The 26,766-nt window shown below is 41.0% G+C and overlaps 2 protein-coding genes across 3 annotated transcripts; both read left to right on the plus strand.

Annotated features, from left to right (window-relative positions):
- Window positions 1–27: 27 nt before the first annotated feature.
- nsl1 (NSL1 component of MIS12 kinetochore complex) lies at window positions 28–8,382 on the plus strand. 2 transcript variants are annotated; one of them, XM_026194866.1, is made up of 6 exons: window positions 28–285; window positions 1,870–1,942; window positions 2,047–2,180; window positions 2,437–2,491; window positions 7,190–7,257; window positions 7,352–8,382. In XM_026194866.1, the coding sequence occupies exons 1-6, from the start codon at window positions 94–96 to the stop codon at window positions 7,607–7,609; spliced, it is 780 nt and encodes a 259-aa protein (XP_026050651.1). In that variant the 5' UTR covers window positions 28–93; the 3' UTR covers window positions 7,610–8,382. The 2 variants fall into 2 exon arrangements, with proteins under 2 accessions (XP_026050651.1, XP_026050652.1); XM_026194867.1 differs by having other exon boundaries at window positions 30–285; window positions 2,050–2,180.
- Window positions 8,383–9,045: 663 nt separating this feature from the next.
- batf3 (basic leucine zipper transcription factor, ATF-like 3) lies at window positions 9,046–11,245 on the plus strand. The gene is made up of 4 exons (XM_026143190.1): window positions 9,046–9,202; window positions 9,541–9,645; window positions 10,618–10,662; window positions 10,839–11,245. The coding sequence occupies exons 1-4, from the start codon at window positions 9,128–9,130 to the stop codon at window positions 10,980–10,982; spliced, it is 369 nt and encodes a 122-aa protein (XP_025998975.1). The 5' UTR covers window positions 9,046–9,127; the 3' UTR covers window positions 10,983–11,245.
- The last annotated feature ends 15,521 nt before the right edge of the window (window positions 11,246–26,766 follow it).

The following is a 26,766-nucleotide window of genomic DNA, read 5'->3' on the forward strand; positions in this document are numbered from 1 at the left end:
GTTCCTTCACGGTCATTTATGGTAGAAGGACCGGTTCGTTTCTGTTCAGTTCCGGGTTGCGTTAAAAAAAATATAAACAAGTTGGCGGTAAAGATGGAGGCTGTAGAGAGTGAAATCTTACCAAGTGAGGAAACAAATCCAGAGTACAGGGTCCAGGTAACCTCGAAGAAAGTAGTAAGTGAGCAGGTGAACAAATACAAAGAACTTTTAAAGACGGCTCTGGACGGGCAGCCGGAGGACTTTCCGGAGGAGACGAAGCGAGTTTTACTGCAGGAGCTGCTGGCAGTGAGTCCGAGTCCTTTCTCACATTTTGGGATTGACTGTAACTGAACATGATGTGGGCAATGCTAAACTGTAGATGCCAGGCCGCTGATAGTTGTTTTAATGAAGGCGTATTTATAAAATCTTTGCATATATACTTTACAGCTTGATATTATTAAGCCACATCTGTTAAGCTCACCAGTAATAGTTATGAGGTCAGGCATTAGTGTCTGTGGGCTGTGATGTTAGCAGACCACACTGAGAGTAGGTGGAAGAGGGGAAATGGAGGTATGCTCTGGAAAGTCAGTTGAAGCAAGACAGGATAGATATGTGTGGATGAGAGGAAGGCAGGTGTAGCAGCGAAGATGCAAGGAGCGGATGTAGCGAAGGTAGAGGAGCCTAAATACCTGGGGTCACCTTTCAAAGAAATGGACAGTGCACGCGAGAGGTGGAAAAAGATGATAGTTGAACGTGATGAGACAAAATTAGATATAAGTACATCAGAAGGACAGCTCAGGTTGAGCATTTTGAGACAAAGTTGGAAAGGTGAGGTACAGATGGTGTGGAAAAGTGCAGAGGAGGGATAATGGCTCTGTTGGACAATGGATGTTGAAGATGGAGTTGAAGAGAAGATGAGGATGCATGGGTTAGGATGAGATGGAGACAGATGATATGCTGTGATGACCCCATTTTTTTTGATCTAGTTATTTTTACAAATCCTTTATGCACCTATGATTACAGACTGTCTGTGCCAAAAAGAGACAACAGACAGACAGCTGAAAAAATGCCACTATGGTGATTTTTTTTTTTTTTTTTTTTAATTACATAGAGGAAATCTGATATGGTGACAGTACTAAATTTCACTTAGGGGTAGTCTAAATGCTCTAGGATGGAGAATAATTAAATGGAGAGTGTGTAAATACTGTGTGTTTGTTTGTTTTGTGTTTTAAGTTGTGCTGACTGCTGTGTGGATACTTGCGTTATAAACTTACAATCTACAGATATTGCCGGCTGTCAGTATTCTAACGAATTATTTTATTGTAACCAACGCAGCGTTTGAAGTTTATGTTGTGACTCGTGTCAGTTTTTGCACTGACTAAATCCTCAAAGACAGGCATGACTGTTTTAGTCTTTTTATCACACTATTTATCACACTATTATTTTAAGTACACAGTAAGTGCATCCCACGTATTTCAAGCTATGTGCTTCATACTGAATCATCATCACGCTGCAGCAGAAGAAACCAAGTTTTCATGGAAATTTGGGGAAAACAGTGTTTCAGTTGTGCAGATTATTTGTAGCCCACTTTAAGCTTCATGTGAACTAAGTACAGAAACAACTGTGATCAACGTTTGACCTTTGTATGGAGGACTGTACAGTGTTCATATAATAACAGCAACAGAGTTTCCTGAAAATGATCCTGGTAGTCTTCTTTGGGACTAGATTAATCAGGACAGTCCTGCAAAATAAAGTGTAATATGGCTTCCTGTGTTGACCAAAATAGAAACGTTATCAAATTGATCTGATCCTGCTGCAGTTGAACAGCTGACATCATATTTTAATGTGTGTTGCCACTGATTGTGTGTTTGTTTATTTGAAACTGTGCAGAATTTTGAGGCTGCTGTTCAGGCTAACGTGTTGGTGAATGGACGGCCTTGGGAGGAGGCGCCCGATGATGAAGGTGATCCTTCGCCCTTTTCATACTCTTGTTTCAATTATTATATTTTAAGGAAAGCTTTATTAAGTCAACTATGCTGTCTGTTTCTCTACCACCAACACCCTCAGCAGAGGATGAAGCTGTAGATCTGGAAAGCCTCCTGGACGATACTATTGTTGAGACCACAAGAAGGCGCCGTACATTCCCCAAAAAGATCCTTCCTCATGTGGTGCATGCCCTCAAGGCTGAACGGAAAATCATGGTGGGGCTTTTTTTTTCTCCTTGTTTATTTTTTGATTTACCAGCTCTGATTATTGTGCATTACTCTCAATTTGAGTTTTTTGTATAAAAATAAACAAATATATTGAATAACTAAAGTGCAAAAGTGGCAAGTGTTTTTCAAAGCAAAGAGTATTTTCTATCTTTGAGAAAATGTTTATTGCTAATTATAGATTTCACAGAATCTTTCATGAACAGATATTTGTCTAAAGATTGAAACAAACTGTTTCATGTTTCAGGGGCTGTATGAGCAGGCCATCAAACCTCAAGAGGTGGTCAAAGATCCTGATCAAGGTAGTAGCCTCTGATCATTTCTATAGACACAGACATTTTTTATTTTAGCTTCTTCCCCAAATCTTTACAGGTATACCAGTGACTGTTCACCTGCAGCTGACTTGAATTGCTGAGCACCAGCTACAGAGTGCTGTACTGCTGGCTCAGGACAGTGTTACTGTCTTACTTTGGAGAGTAAATTTAGACATCTTATGGTTACGTGTAGAGTCAAAAAGAAAAACACATAAAGCGCCCTTTGTTCAGTGAGGGGGTGTTTGCTATTTTAAAGTGCATTTAGGAAGAACTGGTTCTTTTTCAAGGCAGACATGAAAGTTTCAGCATCACTGAAGTGAAATACCTAAACACATCAGTACTTCTTGTTCACCGTTTTTAGTAGAATGAAGCAAAGGCTGTGAATAAAAACATATCGGCAGGTTGTAAATGACTCATGAAGCGATAACAGTATCGCAGGTCACACAGTCATTCATACAGTTGCCATGAAAAATGTTTATTTATATATATATATATATATATATATATATATATATATATATATATATATATATATATATATATAACTTAAACACCCAGCACGCCCCTGCGGGCGGTTTATCCTTCAAGCTCGGGTCTTCTACCAGAGGCCTGGGAGCTTGAGGGTCCTGCGCAGTATCTTAGCTGTTCCCAGGACTGCGCTCTTCTGGACAGAGATCTCCGATGTTATTCCCGGGATCTGCTGGAGCCACTCGCCTAGCTTGGGAGTCACCGCACCTAGTGCTCCGATTACCACGGGGACCACCGTTACCTTCACCCTCCACATCCTCTCGAGCTCTTCTCTGAGCCCTTGGTATTTCTCCAGCTTCTCGTGTTCCTTCTTCCTGATATTGCTGTCATTCGGAACCGCTACATCGATCACTACGGCCGTCTTCTTCTGTTTGTCTACCACCACTATGTCCGGTTGGTTAGCCACCACCATTTTGTCCGTCTGTATCTGGAAGTCCCACAGGATCTTAGCTCGGTCATTCTCCACCACCCTTGGGGGCATCTCCCATTTTGACCTCGGGACTTCCAGGTTATACTCGGCACAGATGTTCCTGTACACTATGCCGGCCACTTGGTTGTGGCGTTCCATGTATGCCTTGCCTGCTAGCATCTTGCACCCTGCTGTTATGTGCTGGATTGTCTCTGGGGTATCTTTACACAGCCTGCACCTGGGGTCTTGCCTGGTGTGATAGACCCCAGCCTCTATGGATCTTGTACTCAGAGCTTGTTCTTGTGCTGCCATGATTAGTGCCTCTGTGCTGTCTTTCAGTCCAGCTTTGTCCAGCCACTGGTAGGATTTCTGGATATCAGCCACCTCCTCTATCTGCCGGTGGTACATACCGTGCGGGGCCTGTCCTTCCATGATGGTTCCTCGTCTCCCTCCTCTTTCTTGGGTTTCTGCTGCCTGAGGTATTCACTGAGCACTCGGTCAGTTGGGGCCATCTTCCCAATGTATTCTTGGATGTTCGTTGTCTCATCCTGGACTGTGGTGCTGACACTCACCAGTCCCCGGCCCCCTTCCTTCCGCTTAGCGTACAGCCTCAGGGTGCTGGACTTGGGGTGAAACCCTCCATGCATGGTAAGGAGCTTTCTTGTCTTTATGTCAGTGGCTTCTATCTCCTCCTTTGGCCAGCCTATTACCCCAGCAGGGTACCTGATCACGGGCAGGGCGTACGTGTTGATGGCCCGGATCTTGTTCTTACCATTCAGCTGACTCCTCAGGACTTGCCTGACCCTCTGCAGGTACTTGGTGGTTGCAGCCTTTCTAGCGGCCTTTTCATGGTTCCCATTTGCCTGCGGGATACCCAGGTACTTGTAACTGTCCTCTATGTCTGCAATGTTGCCTTCTGGTAGTTCAATCCCCTCAGTTCTGACTACCTTCCCTCTCTTTGTTACCATCCGACTACACTTCTCCAGTCCGAACGACATTCCAATGTCATTGCTGTATAGCCTGGTAGTGTGGATCAGTGAATCGATGTCTCGTTCACTCTTGGCATACAGCTTGATGTCATCCATGTACAGGAGGTGGCTGACAACTGCTCCGTTCCGTAGTCGGTATCCGTAGCCAGTCTTGTTAATGATCTCACTGAGGGGGTTCAGGCCTATGCAGAACAGCAGTGGGGACAGAGCATCTCCTTGGTAGATCCCGCACTTGATGGTGACTTGTGCTATGGGCTTGGAGTTGGCCTCTAGTGTTGTGCGCCACATCCCCATTGAGTTCCTGATGAAGGCTCTTAGGGTCCCATTGATCTTGTACAATTCTAGGCATTCCAGTATCCAGCTGTGGGGCATTGAGTCATAGGCCTTCTTGTAATCAATTCAGGCAGTGCACAGGTTGGTCAGTCTGGTCTTGCAGTCTCGGCTGACTGTTCTGTCTACCAGTAGCTGGTGTTTTGCGCCTCTGGTATTCTTGCCAATTCCTTTCTGTGTCCCACTCATGTATTGACCCATGTGCCTGTTCATCTTAGCCGATATGATGCCTGACAGGAGCTTCCATGTAGTACTGAGGCAGGTTATTGGTCGGTAGTTGGAGGGGACCGGTCCCTTCTTGGGGTCCTTGGGGATCAGGACCGTCCGACCTTCGGTTAGCCATTCCGGGTGTCTCTCGTTAGCTAGCAGCTGGTTCATTTGTGCTGCCAGACGCTCGTGGAGTGCAGTCAGCTTCTTTAGCCAGTAGGCGTGAACCATGTCGGGCCCTGGTGCTGTCCAACTCTTCATACTGGAGGCCCTTTCTTGGATATCTGCCACTGTGATGGTTACTGGACCCTGTTCAGGGAGGTCGCTGTGGTCTGCCCTCAGATCCACTAGCCACTGAGCATTGCCGTTATGGGTTGCGTCCTTCTCCCATATGCTCTCCAGTATTGCTCGGTCTCCAGCCTTGGTGGTGCTGTTCTCTTATTATTGTTCCCTTGCCACTGAGAGTACACCTTTGCTGGTTCTGTGGAGAACAGCTGGTTTATTCTCCTGCCTTCTATCTCTCTGGTGTACCTCCTCAAGCGGCTGGCCAAGGCTGTGAGTCTTTGCTTGGCAGTTTCCAAGGCCTCAGGTATGGACAGCTTGCTGTATTTCTTATGCACCTTCTTTGTCGCACCTTTCTGCAACTCCGTTAGTTGGCTAACCTCCCTCCGTGCTACTTTGATCTTGCCCTCTAGCCTCCTTCTCCATGGAGGGTACTGCCCCTTGTGGCTGTTCAACTTGTAGCCAAGCATCTCACTGATCACTGCTGCCGTATTGTAGATCAGCTTGTTAGTGTCGGTAATTGTGGTTGTAGGTATTGTCCGTAGTGCTGCATTAACATCATCTAGCAGACTTTCTGAGGGTACTTCACGTAATCTTGGTAACCGGCTACGGGGGATCCAGGTTTCAAGCTATCCTATTTTTCAGGTCAGTTCCTCTCGCACTCAACGATCCTTCTCCTATCGCACTTGGGGCTATGTACCCAATCTCGGGTGGGGGTGATGATATCTCCCCCCTGACCTGGCGTCCTAACTCCTCCTTGCCGTAGCATTTGTGTTGTACCTCGTCAATCTCTAGCTGTGAGAGCAGTCCCTTCTTTCGAATGTTGGAACACTGAGCTACTAGTTGTTTCGCCGTCATTGTGGATGTTGGGTATCGAAGAATCCATAGGTCCGTCATCCTATTCATGTAGCCCCTTCCGCTATATATATATATATATATATATAATATATATATATATATATATATATATATATATATATATATATATATATATATATATATATATATATATATATATATATATATAGTGCCACTTTAAATGGTAAATGCACAGAATTTTCTACCTTATTTTGCCACTCAAAATTTTTATCAGTCATACATATATAAGGTATCACTCATTTACACACTTTCACGTTTTCCTACGTGTTAGTGCATTTTATCATTCTGTGAAACTTGAGATTCAGTATATTTCCCATCGATTCTTGGAGATGAAGACTGGAGCCTTCCAATTAGTACATGACCTACTTCTTGAGCCACAGCCGCCGAATCAATCGCTTTAAAATACATTTGAATCAACATTAGCTTGAAAACGATAAATGATGCTTGAGGAGCAAATGGCTCAAGCAGATATGTTTATATGGTGTATAAATAGATGAGTTCTTCCACCAGTTTACTTTTAATCATTAGTTGTTATTCATCAATGGCTGCCTTCCACAGTATGTCCTGTCTTCTTACCTTCACCCCCAACCGGTCGCAGCAGATGGCCACCTCTCCCTGAGCCTCGTTTTGCTGGCAGTTTCTTCTTGTTAAAAGGGAGTTTTTCCTTCCCACTGTCACTAAGTGCTTACTTGTAGGTGGTTGTTTGATTGTTGGGTTTTCTCTGTATTATTGTAGGGTCTTTAACTCAAGGTAACTGTTGTTTCGATCCAGTCCTATATAAATAAAACCGCAGTATTTGTCCAGATATAGTCACTGTTTCCTTACAAATTTTATACCAGACAGTATTCCCTTCTGCACACACCTAGAGTAAGTTTAGTTTCAGTATTTCCAATGATTCTGTGACTATTTTGTGATATTCTTTGTGTTAAATCAGTGTGGACAGTTCTTTTTATTTTGCAGCAAATCTCCACAATGCCTAAGCAGACAGACAAGACTAACTGTAGACACAGCTGACGTGCAGTTTACCCTCGATAACAGAGCCGTTCTTGTGTGTTTTACCAGAGAACATCATGAATGATTTGACAACAGCCGCTCCTAGTGTGGTAAAGCAGGCCATCCAGGTCATAAAGGTAACACACTGAAAGCTCTTAGCAAGTTGTCCTTCATGTATAGAGTCACACCTTCATGTATGGAGTCATTACTCACATATTTTTTTTTCTACAGTCAATCAACACTCTGCAAACACAAGTTGAAGGCCTATGCGAAATCCTCAAAATGAAACCCAGCCAAGCCTCTCTGGAGATACACAGAGAAGTGTTTGGTTTTAATGACCAATCAGAGGCTCCTTTTCCTCCTGCGAAAAGAGCCATGGGAAACAAGCAACCAATCAAGAGAGCTGTAGAGGAAGCAGCAGCCGCAGAGGGCTATGTGCCCCAAGCCAAGAAACCAGAGTGCTGCGTGGGAGAGGACAAGCTCGAGTGACACTTCAAGAAACATTAAACCAGTGTGAAATTCCCAAACACTGCAGTTCCTCTAATGGCCACTTGGCTGATCCCAAGAGCCAGCACATCCATAGACTCCCACATTAAAATGTCTAACTTTACAGCGGAAATAAATGTGCTTTACAAGCTGCTACAAAAATGTTTTGCTCTCTGTAACCTGCTCCACCCTCTTTAACAATTGTACAAGGTTTAGCTTTAGTATGATCTGGTCTGTGTCTGTATGCAGCTTGCCGTCCAAACTTAGCCAAAAACTTTTCACTGCTCTCTCTGTCAGCACTTCACCAGCACTGTGGTGGCCAAAATAGCAACACTGGGGCCTTAAAATATACCAGATTGTGTCAAAGTGGATACATCCCTTTTTAATATCCAGTCTGTGGCTGAAATTAATAAGTGTAAACATGATCATTCTTTTCCATGAAGCCAAACAGAAGTTTCAGTTCCATGTGTGGGCGGCAACAGAGATACTGTTTGGCAAGTCAAAAGCACAAATAAAAATACCTCAAACTGGCTGATTTGTTTGTCCACTTGCAAGGACTAAAGTAGCATCAGAGGTTTAATCTTGTGGAGTTACGTGCAGCATGTTTTTGCATATTATCTGAACTTGATCAGCATCAGATTTGTTCATTTGTTAGTCTAAATTGATTTTTGTAAAGGAAAAACTGATTAGTGTTGAATCAAATGAAATCATTTATGTCATTTCTGTTATCTTGTGCATGATGTGTATATAATACAATTCCAGGGGCTTTGCTTGTACTTCTTTCTCATATTGGTCACTTTGTGGTCACTTTAATCCACTTTAAAGAGCTTCATAAACCTTAAATTTATGGTTAAAACTCCGTAAAAGCTGTCGGCTTAGTTAAATATATTGTTATGTCATAACTCTTTAAATCCCTTTTCTGTTTTTCAAAACTTTAACTGAGAGAAACTGTAAGTAGTGGATTTATAGTTGTCACCTGCAGAATATGGGAATGATCTGTGCGCACAGTAAAAACAGAAACTTTAAAACATGTTTATGAATGGAAGAAGTGTGTATTTTAATGCACAACATTTCATTCTGTAAATCTAACCAAATAGTTTTGGTGCATAAATCTAATGTGTGAGTGTAAACAGTAGCTGAACCCTAACCTCCAGGGTGAAAGTCCTGCGTCTCACCAGTTTGTTGTTTTTAAATAGAATCTGCTTCGTCTGTTGATTATCTCAGTTGGCTGTCTGGTAGTCCTGAAGACAGACTTCTTCCATATGCTAAATACAGGTTAACCATGGGGCCCCACAAGTCACGTGACTTACATTAACTGTGCTCGCCACTTCTTTAAAAAAGGCAGCGAAATTGAAAAGTAAGCTGAAGTGAAACTCAAGCTAGTTTTCTACCCAGTGTGTTTGAACTTGACTGGACTCAGTGCCCAGCACACACACACACACACACCTATCAGTCTCCTGACAGAACCAGTGTTAAGAACACCGTCGTCTTTCCTTTTAGGTTTTGATTTTAAAGCCTGTGATGTCAGTCTCTGGTTTTTCATGCCAGTCTCAACAGAATAACATCAGCACCAACCAGCTCTGTGAAGGATGGGAGGTAAGAAAGATCACGTCATCGTGTTTTTTCTTAACACGTGTACATTTAGGTTTGTTTTTTTACTGTTTACCTTCCTATTAATCCACGGGGAGGTCAAGGGTCAAGAAGTTTTAAAGATGGTTTAAAACATCTTGTGTATATAGGCTGATATCGCTATGGTCGCCCTCGGTGCTTCACATGGAGGTTGTGTGAGAAATAGGCAGATATGTGATGTAACGCTGCCAGTGTCCTCACATGAATCTGCACAAACAAACTGGTTAAGCAGTAAAAAACGAGACGTAAAATATCACAATTGTAGAACGTGTCAACGGATTATAGTGTTTGTTTGTTTGTGTCAGTGTTCGGAGGATGAGGGGCGGAGGATGAAGAGGAGAGAGAAGAACAGAGTTGCAGCTCAGAAGAGCCGCAAAAGACAAACTCAGAGAGCCGACCTGCTGCACGAGGTGGGTGAACGTATTTCTGCTGATCAGATTCTGATATATGCATTAAGTCGGTGTGTCAAACATATGGCACTTGGGCCCAAAGTGGCCCACCAAAAGGTCTATTTTTGGGCTCTTAACAGGTTTGCAAAATGTTGCAAATATTTTTTGCACTGTATTTTTTTCCTCCATGAAGGTTAGTTTGCAAGTCACTGAGAACAGATTGTGTCTTTGAGACTGGTTGTCTGAGACGTTAATTTCATCACAGCCAGATGACCGCCCGCTCACCTTTACAGACTTGTTACTGACCATAACACATCGGCTAAAGTGAGGTGGTTAAACCAACGACCATGCCAACACGTTTCTTTGATTTACAGCTGGAGTGTTTCTGGCTGGCTGTTTTGTTTCTCAAACTGTTTTAGGTTTTACTACAGTTCAGATCAAATTGGGCTGTATGTGGCTGATAAACTAGAGTATTTTGACAGGTCCTTTCTTGCTTGAAGCTGCTGGTTTAAAGCAAACTGTCAGTTGAAGAGCAAATTTACATGTGGACCACCGGGATAAAAATATGAAGTGAAATTGAGTTAATTAATATTACTTTTATAGCTTTTTTTTTTTTTTTTTTATTAATAAAAAAAAAAGTGATGCGTGTCTCCTGACTGTTTGTTGGCTTTTGAAATAGGGCAAGGAGAGTGCTCTCTGATTTCTCTGTCTCCATATTCTCAAATCCAGAGATGACTGAGTGCTTACAAGCTGGGACTGCAGCAATAAAAATCCCATTGTGCATTTATGCAATGAATGTGTGGCAGCCACATTTATGTGTCTATGCAAAAATCACATTTCCAAAGTTACAATCCCAATCAAAATACCCCAAAGATGAAATGTTCAGTCTAGCTTTTGTTTTCAAATAAATATTTTTTTTTTTATTCATATGAAAGCTTTTGTTTTTTAATGTAACATGTATTTCCCACATTGTTTCCCCCTCTTCACCTCCAGGCCTGTGAGCTGCTAGAGCAGAGGAACAGGAAGTTGAGGAGAGAGGTAAACACACTGCTAATTCTGTCTCTGTTCGTCTTTTATAGACAATTTTATTTTATACAAACAGCAGCAAGTCCTGTTTGTATGAAATGCATAAAACACAGCAGAAATGAAAGCAAATAGTTCTGGTGTACCTCCATTGCTTTTACACAGCAGTAACAGAGTGAATTCATCTCCAGGTGGATTCTCTGTCAGAGGAGCAGCACCTGCTGACCGAAGCTCTTAGAGCCCACGAGCCCTTCTGTCCCATCATGCACTGCTCCTTTGCCTCCTCCACCTCTTCCACCCTGCAGCCCGAGAACATGGCAGCCCGTTCTGTCTGAGGCAGGGAACAAAGTCTCTGAAGACGAGTTAAACTTCTGAATGTATCTGAGAGTTGGTGTCTCTGTAATGCTGCAGTGAACCTCTAGAGAGCGCTGTTCACCACGCTTACACACAGTGACGATGCAACAGGTTCGAGCTGCTGCTGATCTGAAATCCAGGTGAAGAGCGTCCTCTGGTGGTGCTGTTATAGAGCTGATCATGTTACTGAGAGCAGACCTGAGCTGCAGCAAATACGAAGCTATCAGTCGAAAAGTAACGTCAGTGTAATATTGTTATCTTTGTTGTGATCAGAATAAAATACTGACTCATTCGTATGTGGACATATGTTTAACAAAAAGGATCTGGTTATACATTTTCACTGTTCCTAAATGATGAAAGATGGGCCATTACTATTATCTCCTTCTTCTTCTTCTCATAGAAGCTAGTCTGAAGCCTTTGCTCATAAAACAACATTAGTTTAATCAGGGATAGGGATTGAAAGAAATTACACATTAAGTAGCCACTTTATTAGGTACACCTCACTAGTACAAGACTGGACCCTATTTTAACCCACAGAGCTGCTATAATTCTTCATAGTGTAGCGTAGCTTCAGCGAGGTGCTGGAAAGTTGATGTGATAGCCTCACACAGGTCCTGCACATCCGTGATGAGAATCTCTTGTTTCATGACATTCCAAAGATGCTCTATTGGATTGACATCTGGTAACTGTGGACGTCATCCATGTATAGCGAACTCCCTGTCATGTTTTAGAAACCCGGTGGAGATGAGTTTTGTGACAGGGTGTGTTATCCTGCTAGATCGTGACACACCCTACTCATCAATAATCACTGCTCAGGCTTAAACATTGCTCATTTGGTACTAAGGGGCCCAAAGTGTGCTATGGAAATATCTCCAACACCAGCAGCAGCCTGAACTGCTGTTACAACGCTAGATGGATCCATGCTTTATGTTGTTTTCACCAAATACTGATTCTACAATACAATACCAGCCCAGTGAGCCAGTGTGAACGGTAGCCTCAGTTTCCCGTTCTTAGCTGACAGGAGTGGTAGCTGGTGTGGCCTTCTGCTGCTGGAGCACATTTGCTTCAAGATTGGACCTGTTGCGCATACAGATATTGCCTTCTTTGGTTGTAATGAGTAATTATTTGAGTTCCTGTTTCTTTCCTGTCTGCTCAAAGCAGTCTGCCATTCCCCTAAGACCTCTGACATCAACAAGGCATTTTTGCCCAGAGGACTGCATATTTTCTCTTGTTCAGACCATCCTCTGTGAACCTTAGAAATGGCCTTAGAAAAATCCCAGCAGATCAGCAGTTTCTGTAATGTCCAGACCAGCCTATCTGGCACTAACAACCATACTGAGTGCAATGTAGTGTAAATCAGATTTCTTTCCTCCTCCGATGCTTGGCTTGAACTTCAGCAGGTTTTTCTGACTGTGTCTACGTGGTGTGGCAATACAGTTTCCTAAAGCACAAGACATATTAAAAAAACCCGTTAATAACCTGTTTATTAACTTTAATTCAGAGACAGACAGTTTCTGTGAGAATGCTTCTTCCAGTAGCTGTTTCACTCTGCCAGTGATTAAAAAAAAGTCAAATCTTAAAACCAAATTTTATGATAATCCCTAAAGAAGCTGACACTGAAGTAAAATGTTCCTTTAGCATTATTTTGTGCTGCTATATGCTAATACGCCATGAGCCCTGGTTGAAAGAAAAGCACAGCAATGCACTTTATTTTGCACTTAAGAGACACATGAAATGTTAGCACGTCAAGTACTAAACCCACAGACCACACTTTGAATCAAAGCTTTGTTTTCTAATGCACGGTGGTGCAGCGGTTAGCACACCGTCTCCCCACAACATAAAGGTCCTGGTTTTAAATCTCCTGGTCACATGGGGCCTTTCTGTGTGGAGTTTCCATGTTCTTCCCATGCTTGCCTCTCAAAGTCCCACAGTGACACCACACCAAACAACGAGAACGTTAAAACTGCTCACCGTGAATTGTGTGTGTTTGTGTGGGTCAAAATCACAAAAGGTCAAGCTCACCAGACCTGCATGATGTATGAAAACTGCAAAATCTCTCAATTGTGTCACGGGCTAATTGCGAAGCTAATGCTCACCATCATCAGTTTAAGTAACAGAAACGTCTTTGAGGACATCACATCCTTTTACTTGAAGTCCTGAGGTCATTTTGAGCATATGAATAGAAGTCTATAAGTTGGTAAATGCTACCAGTTCTCCATTTTGACCGCAACTGCATCAGAGTTTAAGACAGCACAGTACAGAGCCCACTTCAGTTTTCCTTCCTCCTTCCTTCCTTCCCCCTTCACATGAAGAGGTGAGTGGATCATTTCGACACAGAATATGATGAAGCAAACCACCAGAGACCAACCATTTCGTAGCAAAAGATTTCAGGGAAGCCAAACGGATGCTTTTCTTCCACAAACCTGCTGATGAATTCTTTGAAGACAAAAAGAAACAAAGTGGGAAGGTGAGCTGTTTTCAGCGTGTTAGAATTACAGCTGGCAGTAGGCGGCTCCATGGAAAATCAGTCAAAACAACATTAATGATGTCTACATAATGAATAAATTATAATAATATGTATTATTAAAGAGGTGTGATGAATAGTAGGTTTTAAACTTCTTTAAAACTTTAAATCTACTTAGATTCTGGATATTTTTTAACATTGGTGGAATTTTTTAAATAAACACTTAAAGAGATATGTCACTTCACAGCAAAAAGGTCCTGGTCAAATTCACATTTGGGCCTTTCTATGTGAAATTTGCATGTTCTCCCTCTTTCTGAGGAAGTTCTTTCCAAGTACTCCCACTTCCTCCCATAGTATGCTTTCACAGTTTCAGGATTCCCTGAAACTTTCCCTCTAAAATCCATCTAACCACATACAGGTCAAATTTGACTGGGAAAAGCCTCTTTGCACACTTTAAGAGAAGTCATTAATTTTCAGGTTAAAAGAATTTATGGTAGTGGGGATAGGCTGCAGCAGGTCAAATTTAACCCATACTCTATGTATAGTGGCAGAAATAATTATTTGATCCCACGTAAAACATGTTATAGTACTTAGTGGAGAAAACCTTGTTGGCAAAGCCAGCGATAAGATGTTTCCAGTAGTTGGCACTGAGGTATGCCTTCAGGACCCTAATGTGCTTCTTCTTTAACCACTCCTTTGTTGCCTTGGTGATATGTTTTGGGTCACTGTCATGCTGGAAAACATGTCCATGACCCATCTTCAGTGTTCTTGCTGAGGGAAGGAGGTTGTGGTCCAAGAATTTACGATACACGCCCCTGTCCATTGATCCCGGTGAAGTTCTGTACCTCTAAAAGATAAACAGCCCCAAAGCATAATGTTTTCACCTTCGTGCTTGGCTGCGGGGATGGTGCTCTTTGGGTCATTCTCACCTTGCGGGGCACTGCAAGACTTCAATCTATCAGATCATTAAAAAACTCCATGTAATTTTGGGCTGATCCCCCCCATTTCTGCATGCGTGGAGCTCCAGACCGAGGGTTATTTTATATCACACCAACAGCTAGCACCTTCTCACTTGCCTTCTTGCTGATGGTCATATTGTCAAATCGAGCCATGTGCGGATCGTCCCTGATGTCCTTTGACGCCTCCTCTGGTCTTGCCCATGGTGATAGACAGGTTGGAATGGAAGAAACTTACTCTGTGGACAGGTGTGCTTTGTACACATAACAAGTTTAGCTCATGAGTATCTGATTTACTGGTTGATTGACTGATTGGAATCTGTGTGTCACATGGGCACACTGCACCTGTGTGAACCAGAATTCTAGCTGTGTCGTAGGGGATCACACACTTATTTCACTAAATGACACAGAAATCAATTTATAACTTCGATGTAATGTGTTTTTTCCTGGAGTTTTGGTTGATATTTTCTCTTTTCATTAAAATAAAACTACCGTAAAAATGAGAGACTGGTCATTTCTGCCAAATTCAGTTGGGATCAAATAATTGCTTCCCCCAGCGTGAAGGTTAAAATATTCCACAAGTGGTTTTAAATTATTTCTAATGTTCATTTCATTGTCCATGTGTCTGAATACTTTGGAAAATGAGGAAGTTTTACCTTTTACAGCCTGAAGAAACGAATCATGTTAAGCTGTTGAATTTAAGAGAAAATATTTTGCAAGGATATTGGAAAAAAAAATTCTTAGGACCCAGAAAAAGCTGACCTACCGTACATCCACTCATTAATCTGCTGCAATGTAAACACCACTGGCCAAAAAACAGTACAAAATGTTTTCTAATGAAACACAGATCAACAGTTTCAGGGAAAAAAAAAACTTGGACAACTCCCAGTTGCCTTACTGTGCTGAACTCCACCCATCAAGGTCTCCAAGTTACACAAATTAAACCATATTTGGCCTGGCTTCTCCAGTTCCTCAGACATCCTCAGGAAACTGGCAGCACAGACTCTATGAAACTGAGCCAAGACCAACGTATAAGTGAACCATTCTCTAAAACAACTCACCTTGCACAATAAGTAAGGAAACGCTGCCCAGGCGGAAACGAATATGTCACTGACTTATTCAGAGGAATCCAGTAGGCAGCCTGCTGAGACAGATAATTAAGCTACAAATATATGTTCAATCACACAGAACAAAGATAAAGGCATTCAGGCACCTACACAGCTGTGAAGTAACACCACACACACAAATATCCACAGAGTTCTGCTGAAATTCTGATACAATCTTTCATTCTGTGTACAGATAAAGAATGATGAGAACAGGGCTGTAGGAAATGTTTTAGAAATGCTGAGATCATAAATCAGATGAAATTCCATAGTAAAATTTCCGTTTTTCAGGAAACGTATACTGTAATGGAAAAGTTTATCCAGTGACAGAGGTGACCGATATTAAATTGCAAACAAACTCTGCATGGGAATGGGATCAAGTGTTTGTTTTAAAGGAGGACATTTACTCAGGAGAGTACAGTTTGAGTCCCATTGTTGCCTTTTAGCTTGACAATGTTTAGACAGTATGATGTTGTACAGTATCCCCACACTAAACTTTTCAAATTCTACCAAATTTATAGCTGTTTGTTTGTATTTGTTAAAGTCCATGTTTTTTAGCCTAGGCGTTGTTATATTTTAAACCAAGTCTCTCACAGACTACAGTTTATTTCCCTTTGTGTTGGTATCCTGCTACAAACTGTGATTGGTTATTCTTGGGACAGCCGTGACCTGATTAACTGATTTTAAAAGATCGAAGTGGCTTCACAAAGAACGACATGATAAAAAAAACAGGAAACCTTCATGGTTAAAAGGTGAAGCCAGTGCAGAAATGCCAAAACTGCAGTTCCAATGGTCACATGAGGCTGTCTCCAAAAGTGAGTCAGTCACCATAGTCTCTCATGTTAAAATGTCCATCTTCAGCTGTGAAACAAACATATCTACAGTGTTTCTATAACTATATGCAATACACTAGGATGTTCGGGCTTGCCAGAAAAAAGCATTGTTGCTGATTACTGACTACTAAGCTTTACTTTTGACAACACAAGTCTTTGAATTATATGAATTGACTGATTTTTAATTATCTGACATATAATTTGGCTCTTTGTGAATGAAAGTCTATTTGGAAAGCTTGCACTTCAGTTTTGTGGGTGAAATGAAAGTTCTTTATTATGTGTCTCTGTGAGCTGCACTCATAAAATAGATGATTATGATACTAAATTACAGCACTACCGTATTTTCCGTACCATAAGGCACAGTGCACCTTATAATCCGGTGCACCTAATGTATGAATTCTGGTTATACTTACTGTCCTCAAACCAATTTTATGTGGTACGCGGCATTCAAAAAAATGTTTTAGTACGACTTTGGTAAGCTACAAAGCTGCACTGCTTGATGGATTGTCAGAGTAGTCAGGAGCCTCGCAGAGTAATCTGGGTCCAAAACTCCGTCTGTTTCAGGTCCCAAATTCAAAAGAACACTGCGGCATCACTGAGAGTTAAAAACTGTCTAAATTGTTTCTAAATTCTTTCTTTAATAAAATGATCAGCGTTGCTGCTTTACCAGGTGTAACAATTAAGTTTCACATCCAGGCAACCACGAAAACAGAATTTATTACATTTAACGGAGTTCACAGTTAGCAGGAAGTTAGCTCGCTAGTTTCCACGTAAACATGATATACCATGTTCTGACTGAGAGATTTCTGAAATAATTAAAACTTACAGCTCTGCTATCACTTTCAACATAAATGAAGACAGATAACTAAACAGCAGTTACTTTTGTAGGGCTGCTGAAGTTGGACTAGCTGGTATATAATGATGTGCCATGTGATCGCTAGCGGCACAGCTATGTTAGCACAACATAAACACAGTGAAGCTGGAAGATGAATGCTAACGTTTTTTCCACTAGGGTGGAAACCCAAGGGTTCCCGATGGTTAGGGACAAATGCAATCGCATGGCAGGATGCTATAAACGGACCAAACTTCAGTCAGGAGAACAACTGAGGTAATGTATCCACAATACGAGGTTAGTCATTCATATACTGCAACAACACGGGAACAGAGCAGCTGCGAAAGAATTCAACATTAATAATAATAATAATGGATTGGATTTATATAGCGCTTTTCAAGGCACCCAAAGCGCTTTACAATACCACTATTCATTCACTCTCGCATTCACACACTGGTGGAGGCAAGCTACGGTTGTAGCCACAGCTGCCCTGGGGCAGACTGACAGAAGCGAGGCTGCCATATCGCGCCATCGGCCCCTCTGGCCATTAATGAATCAATGGTACGGATGTAGAGGAAGCAAGAGTTGAGTAAAGTTTGACTTATCTGTTTTCTTTCATTTAATGCGCCTTATAATCCGGTGTGTCTTATGCATGAAAACAGACGTGTTCATCAATAGTGCGCCTTAAAATCTTGTGCGCCTCATGGTCCGAAAAATTCAGTAAGCTAATGGGTGACCTCAGTGACCATAGCTCAAAAGTTCCTAGGCGAATTATAAAATGTATTCATAAATGTTAATGAGATCAAATTAAATCAAATTACAACTTCTCTGTCTTTTTTAAAGTCGACTTACACCATAACGTTTCTAGCAATTACTCAGTTGCATAATTCAGGGATAGAAAGGGAGATCATGAACATATTATAAATTTAAAATGATTTATTTTATCAGTTTATTGGTGACCATCTATTTAATAAAGCTTTCACTAGATTTATTATGAGACATTAAAATAAAGTGCTAACTTGCTGAGTGGTGGGGTGCATGAAATAGCATTGGAGTAATTCCAGTTTCCTTTAGAAACTTCTCAAAAACTGATGGAAAGCTGAGGGAAAATAGAAATATAAAATAAAAAAAATAAAAAATGTTATCTCACACACAGACACAATGCACCCACATACTGACATAAAAATTCCATTCACCTCCAACGCATCTACACAGACACACACACACACACACTTCTGCTGAAATATGAACTGCATTCTCAGTAAGTTCCCTAGAAGAGTAGTGGTTGTGCCAATGGACAGATCATCTGTTTCTGCAGTAGTTTAAGTGTCTAAGGTTTTGGTCTGCAACTCACAAATAGATTTAATTTAGTGCAAGCAGCACTAAATAATTATAAACACTTTGAAAGCTTTTTGAATGCCTTTTTCATCACACAGTTCACTCAAATCCTCTTTTAACTCTGGAATTATAAGTGAGGGCTTGTTTTGCTGCTTCTAGCAACGTGTTTACAAAGCCAAAGCAAAATGGTGTCTCTGTCTTTGCACTGGAACCTCTTGCACTTTAATGCAATGTTAACCTTCCACGTAAAGGCCATCACAGACAGGTGCCCTCATTTTTTATATGCGGTATTTCCATTTTTTTTTTTTTTTTTTTTACAGGTCTGATGCTGGACGTCATTGACACCATGAGAAACCATGCTTCCTGTAACTACCTGAGCAACTACAGTGGATTCATGTGCCGTTGAGCACAAAAGAGTCTTTCCCAATTTTTTCCAGGAAGGTTATACCATTCGTTCCAATGTTATTTAGAGAGATAGCAAATTAAAAACAATACATCCTACAACCACTCATGTAATGTAATAGCCACATGTCCCTTCAGGCATCATCTTTTTGAACACCACAGTCAAACTGTATATTGTAATACTACTGCTTTTAGAGGTAAACTTTATTGGATTTCAGTAGTTTTTTGGTTTTTAAACTGTTCCCAGCGCATTCGCCCACAACTTGACTTGGTCCCCTCACAAATAAATAAGGTCAGGTCGAGTTGATTTGACACATCTCGGAAATTAAAGCTACATGCCTGCAATGTTAAATTAGCCTTGGGGTGAAGACTGAAACAAACATGTGAACAATCCACCCTGTAGCTGTTTGTTTACTGTTTGTTTAGAACCCACCCACCACTTTAATCACACTCTAGATCTTGTTTTAACATATGGCATAGAAACTGAACATTTAACAGTGTTTCCTGAAAACCCTCTCCTGTCTGATCATTTCCTGATAACATTTACATTTACAATAATTGATTACACAGCGGTGGAGAGTAGACTTTATCAAAGTAGATGTCTTTCTGAAAGCGCTGTAACTAAGTTTAAGAATATAATCCACCCACTGTTATCATCTTCAATGCCCTGTACCAACACAGAGCAGAGCAGCTATCTGAACGCTACCCCAACAGAGGTCGATTATCTTGTTAATAATTTCACCTCCTCACTACGTACGACTCTGGATACTGTAGCTCCTGTGAAAACTAAGGTCTCTAATCAGAAGTATTTGACTCCGTGGTATAATTCTCAAACACGTACCCTAAAGCAGATGACTCGTAAGCTGGAGAGGAAATGGCGTGTCACAAATTTAGAGGATCATCATTTAGCCTGGAGAAATAGTTTGCTGCTTTATAAGAAAGCCCTCCGCAAAGCCAGAACATCTTACTATTCATCACTGATTGAAGAAAATAAGAACAACCCCAGGTTTCTCTTCAGCACTGTAGCCAGGCTGACAAAAAGTCAGAGCTCTTTTGAGCCAACCATCCCTTTAACGTTAACTAGTAATGACTTCATGAACTTCTTCACAAATAAAATTTTTATCATTAGAGAAAAAATTACCAGTAATCATCCCACAGATGTAATATTATCTACAGCTACTCTTAGTACCATTGATATTAAGTTAGACTCTTTTTCTCTAATTGATCTTTCTGAGTTAACTTCAATAATTACTTCCTCCAAACCTTCAACGTGTCTTTTAGACCCCATTCCTACAAAACTGCTCAAAGAAGTCCTGCCATTAATTAATTCTTCGATCTTAAATATGATCAACCTATCTCTAATAATCGGCTATGTACCACAGGCCTTCAAGCTGGCTGTAGTTAAACCTTTACTCAAAAAGCCATCTCTAGACCCAGCAGTCTTAGCTAATTATAGGCCAATCTCCAACCTTCCTTTCATATCAAAAATCCTTGAAAGAGTAGTTGTCAAACAGCTAACAGATCATCTGCAGAGGAATGGCTTATTTAAAGAGTTTAAGTCAGGTTTCAGAGCTCATCACAGCACAGAAACAGCTTTAGTGAAGGTTACAAATGATCTTCTTATGGCCTCTGACAGTGGACTCATCTCTGTGCTTGTCCTGCTAGACCTTAGTGCAGCATTCGATACTGTTGACCATAATATCCTATTAGAGCGATTAGAACATGCTGTAGGTATTACAGGTACTGCACTGCAGTGGTTTGTATCATATCTATCTAATAGACTCCAATTTGTGTATGTAAATGGAGAGTCCTCTTCACACACTGAGGTTAATTATGGAGTTCCACAGGGTTCAGTGCTAGGACCAATTCTGTTTACATTATACATGCTTCCCTTAGGCAGCATCATTAGAAGACATAGCATACATTTTCACTGCTATGCAGATGACACCCAGCTCTATCTGTCCATGAAGCCAGATAGCACACACCAATTAGTTAGACTGCAGGAATGTCTTAAAGACATAAAGACCTGGATGGCCGCTAACTTTCTGCTTCTTAATTCAGATAAAACTGAGGTTATTGTACTCGGCCCTGAAAATCTTAGAAATATGGTATCTAACCAGATTCTTACTCTGGATGGCATTACCTTGGCCTCCAGTAACACTGTGAGGAACCTTGGAGTCATTTTTGACCAGGACATGTCCTTCAACGCACATATTAAACAAATATGTAAGACTGCTTTCTTCCATTTGCGCAACATCTCTAAAATTAGAAATATCCTGTCTCAGAGTGACGCTGAAAAACTAGTTCATGCATTTATTACTTCCAGGCTGGACTACTGTAATTCATTATTATCAGGATGTCCAAAAAACTCGCTGAAAAGCCTTCAACTAATCCAAAATGCTGCAGCAAGAGTCCTGACAGGGACTAGAAAGAGAGAGCATATTTCTCCTGTTTTGGCTTCCCTTCATTGGCTTCCTGTTAAATCCAGAATTGAATTCAAAATCCTGCTCCTCACATACAAGGTCTTAAATAATCAGGCCCCATCTTATCTTAATGACCTTGTAGTACCATATCACCCTATTAGAGCACTTCGCTCTCGCTCTGCAGGCCTACTTGTTGTTCCTAGAGTATTTAAAAGTAGAATGGGAGGGAGAGCCTTCAGTTTTCAGGCCCCTCTTCTGTGGAACCAGCTTCCAGTTTGGATTCGGGAGACAGACACTATCTCTACTTTCAAGATTAGGCTTAAAACTTTCCTTTTTGCTAAAGCATATAGTTAGGGCTGGACCAGGTGATCCTGAATCCTCCCTTAGTTATGCTGCAATAGACTTAGGCTGCCGGGGGATTCCCATGATGCATTGAGTTTTTCCTTTCCAGTCACCTTTCTCACTCACTATGTATTAACAGACCTCTCTGCATTGAATCATATCTGTTATTAACCTCTGTCTCTCTTCCACAGCATGTCTTTTATCCTGTCTTCCTTCTCTCACCCCAACCAGTCGCAGCAGATGGCCGCCCCTCCCTGAGCCTGGTTCTGCCGGAGGTTTCTTCCTGTTAAAAGGGAGTTTTTCCTTCCCACTGTCGCCAAAGTGCTTGCTCATAGGTTGTCATATGATTGTTGGGCTTTTCTCTGTATCTATGAAGCGCCTTGAGGCGACTTTTGTTGTGATTTGGTGCTATATAAATAAAATTGAATTGAATTGAATTACTAGGAACAGGAATGTAGAACCACCCTTCGTAACAAGAATCTGAGTAAGTAAGTGATACATTTCTGTGTAATTTTATCTTATTATTTCATCTGTGTAATTTCATATCTTTATCTCTTACATTTCAGTGGGGGGGGGGGGGGGGGGGATTTTGGCCCTCCCTTCTTGATAATATTGCGTCAGTTCATTGAGGACTACAGGCATTTATTTGTACGCGGCATTTCAATCAGTTCAAGATGTGGACTTTGCCTGGGCCATTGCCAAATCAGACCGTTTATCTACACTCTCCTTCTGTATTTTGACAAATAAAGAGATAATGACACAGGTTGTAATTTTTAAAACCTCATAATGACCAATATTTTTTGTGCTGTTAAATCAAACCTTATAAGAGGATGTGCTGTGTTTTTACCACAAAATACAAAATACACAATCAAAGCTGTTGAAACTGGTTTTGACACCAGGGTGACTATATTAATTAAATCAAATGTTTTGACAGGATACTCCTACATTAATAATGCAATACATTCCAGTGTTACCAAATCATTTCCCAGATGTTAGCGGATACTTACCCAGACAGATTCTTTGAAAAATGGAGCCCTTTGGATGCCAGATTTTCCTCATATTTCACACTCATCTTTCTCGTATTCTGTTAATGCGTCAGTAGCTAAGTAAGCAGCTGTGATGATTAGAACAGCGAATGCACTGAATGTAGTTTCGTTAACCGTGAACTGCTCCCTTAATGACCTTTTAGTCTTCATTGGACCTTTTGACCACACAGGGTGACATTGGTTAGAGATTATGACACTGCTGTTTCATCAGTTGTCTTTCCTCTGCTTGTCACTGAATTGCCTCAGTTTCCCTCTCATTTAAGCAAGTGACCAACCATCCTTCCTCTCCATTACAACCCCCCTTCTTCCTGCCTGTGTGTACTTTGGCTCCATATTAGCCAACAACTCATGGGACACACTCAAGACAAACAACCAGCAGTTGAGACCACAGGCAGCAATACGTGTTTGGCAGTGAAACAACCAACTATGATCAAACATAGAGGTAGAAACTGAGTTCGCCCTCTGGAATGACTTAACATGATGTCACCTTTTGACCCCAAAAAGACCCAAGGATAAACTGTCCTCTGATTTCGCAGCACTCAGGGTGTGTCAAAGCATGCACTTCCCACTTCTACTTCCGCTTGAAATTTGAGAAACAAAGTTACTTTTTAAAAAGAAAAAAAAAGAATTTAAAGGGAAACAACCCATAAAGGATGTTAATTTGTGTTTCAGTTATTTTTGAGTTAAGTTAAGTTACAGATTGATTGCTGTTGAAAATATAAAACTTTATTTCAGCAGCTTATTTTTTTTAACTTAATTATTTATTATTAATGAATTCAAAATGACATTAAACTGAGCAATGAAGCAGAACAGTTCTCATCAGGTTGAAAACATCAGCCATTTTCACTTCTTGTAAATAAACTTTTATTCATAGACTAATGTTCAAACAAACTATAATGATTACAGAAGGAAAATATTCTTAAATCTCCAGCATCATTGGTGTCTGACATTTCCTAAAACATGGCCAAACATCACTGTAATCAACAGGTCGCAGGCACTATAGAGCAATGAACTTTAGGATTGGTAGAGGAGGGGAAGTACAAATTCAAACAAACTGATTATTATGTCACATAGTGTCAAATGAATTGAAACAGAGCCAGGGACAAGTAGTTGTCTATTTTTAAAGTCTGTTTAGAATCAGGCTGAAGAACGGACGCACAATTTTTTCGTAACTTGTCTCAGAGCACAACTCGGACCCAAACAGATGTGTGCATGCTTATAAAACCATAACACTTATGTAAGCCACCCTGCCCTTAATGGTGTTGCCATTAAACTTGTCCCAACAACTTTGTTGACCTGCCAAAAGTAAACATTCCTGCATGGCAACAAGCAACATAAAAACTCAACTTAAAAGTTATGGGCCAGAAATAATGTTATCTGCCACATATTATGCCCTTACACTATAACAGTTTAGCAATGTTTGTTAATTTTGTGATTGTGTGCAATGAGATTGCGGGGCGATCGTGGCTCAAGAGTTGGGAGTTCACCTTAGTTACCATTACTAACACTTTAATGAGTTTGAAAACTATTGTCATATCAGTGCATAACGACACTCCCCATGCCTGCATACTGTGAAGTAGTGCAATCTTAGTTCCTTTTTAACGAGCGCACAAAAAGATTGACCAAATAGTTGGAACTGTTTTTTTTCTCAAAAGCAAAGGAGAAATCCCATTTGCATTACAAACGCCTTCATGTGAGATGCTGTTCTGCTGATGTATCTCCTCCTGACATTCCCACTGAACCTGTTAATTACAGCCTGCAGCTGAAGAACGCTGAACCTTGGCTCACCTCTGAAAAGATCCCATACACAGTTTTGAACTTTTTATTGTAGTTTTTTATGACACAGGAGTATACCTTAAGCCAATCTGAAGTCATCTCTTTACAAGATGATAATAATGAAACTAAGGTGTTTATACAGATGTGATAAATTGGTCACAGCCCCGTTGTTGTTCATCCCAGCGTTCTAATAAACTGAATAATGAGGAGTGGAGTCCTCTTTTATTCTATTTGTTGCACTCATCATTCACTAGCAAGTACCAAAACCCCACATGTGAATGTTTTATAATAATGAAGCAACAAAGCTTGGAGCCTTATGAAGTATTGGCAGCAGCTCCCTGACTGATACCTTTGACAAAGTGCGCGTGAGAGAGGGTAGGGCATAGAAACAATGAGAAACGTATGTGGGCACAGAGGCATTTATAGACAGGAGTGTTTAGGGTGTGGATTCAATTCTGGACTTAAGATAAATTCTTCTTCTTCCAGTCGCTCCCTTTAGGGGTCTTCCCAACAGATCATCTGCCTCCATCTAACTCTGTCCCTATCATCCTCCTTTGTCAAACCAAGTCTTTGCACGTCCTCCTTCACTGCATCCACAAATCCTCCGTGGTCTTCCTCTTTTCCTCCTTCTGTCTGGGAGCTCCATCTGTAAAAAATAAAAAACTACATCCAAAATCCAGGCCTCAATTGTACTCTGCTGCCGGAGCTGGAGAAGTAGTTCCTTTGAAGTCAAAAAAGTTGTCATATCGTATGGTCGGTACATTGTAACGTGATGTAAATGATCTGTCGACAAGTCTGTGCAGTCACGAAAATTGGCAAGCATGCAGACATCCACATGGACCCTTGGTCTCAATGTCTGATGACTCAGAGCCAAGCAGATCCCAGCGGTCTCATGAACAACTCTGAATGTCAGCAGAGACAGGTATCAACAGAAGTGAGTGTCAGTGAACCTGGACTAGCCGGCAGATATGATCTGTGAGCTATTTTTTTTACAGGAAATTGTAGAAGGATACATTTCTCTAAAATGTCAACAAGTTGAAAGTCTCTCATGTTCAAACATCATTTGAGAGCATAAAAACATCAAAAATGGACTAAACGCCAGCCAAGAAATGCCTGAGATGAGCACACACACAGCACAAGGTTAGAGATTTATATATGAGCGCAAAGATCCTGAACCTGACCTTAATATCCACTGAAATCTTAGGTAACCCAAGACTGATACTACTGATGTCCACATATATCTGGAGGCTGGGACACCACCTGTAGGGCTGCAGTGTACAATAGACTCAAAGAGTGTCGTTATTTCATCACTTCAACAACTAGATCGATAAATGATAAGAGCCGTTGTGAAAGGCCTTGAATAATTGACATGTGAACACAAAAAATGCCACCGAGCTCAACATCAAAAAGGTTTGCTTCTCCCTATTAGGAGAAGTATTTGGGGAAATTATTAAAATGTCAATATGGAAACAGAGCGGGAAGAAACTTGAGAGTAACTGGAATGTTATTTTTGGTTTGTGATGAGTTGTAATTAACATACCAGTTGTGTAAATTAAACTGATGGGCAGGTTTAGACATCACCTTCGGTAAAATGCTGCCCCACCCACTTTTTCTCACGCTGCTTGGTTTATGAGAATCTTACTCACAAGGATTCTTCTGAAAATATCAGCACAATTGTGAACTGAACTCTTTCTTTATTGATTGTTTTCACTCTTTTATTCCATGCATGGTTTCCTGAAATGAGATGACTTGCTCTTTAAGGAGTTTAACAGGAAATCAGAATACTTGTGATAGGAAAGAGGCGGAACGTCATGTGTTCTCTAGGTTCTGGGCAGCTTACCGGAATACTAACTATTGGTACCCTGAAACTCACTAGGACAGGTGCAAAGTATTGATTACAGTGATTGTATACCTGGATGTTTGCTTTCATCCACTTTCAGTGACAGCTAGGTGGGGTCAAACCATAGCAGATCTCGGGCTGGCAGACCTGGAACAAGTTATTTTCTGTGTGAGTTTTAACGTCCTGGTGCAGGTGGGTGAGATTTGATGCTTGAGGGCATGAAGCTTCTTGTGTAATCACATAATTATCTGTTTATACACTTTCAGTTTGCCGGGATTGTTTAGAACACATATGTCACGTTTCATCAGAAAGCTCATTTGAATGGTTTCATCGGATTAATTCCCTATCACATCATTCACATCATTCTATGTTGCAACTTTGGCATAACTATGTATTGAAAAAAAGACGGG

This window comes from Astatotilapia calliptera, chromosome 15 (assembly GCF_900246225.1).
Source record: "Astatotilapia calliptera chromosome 15, fAstCal1.2, whole genome shotgun sequence".
In the NCBI taxonomy this organism is placed as follows: Eukaryota; Metazoa; Chordata; class Actinopteri; order Cichliformes; family Cichlidae; genus Astatotilapia; species Astatotilapia calliptera.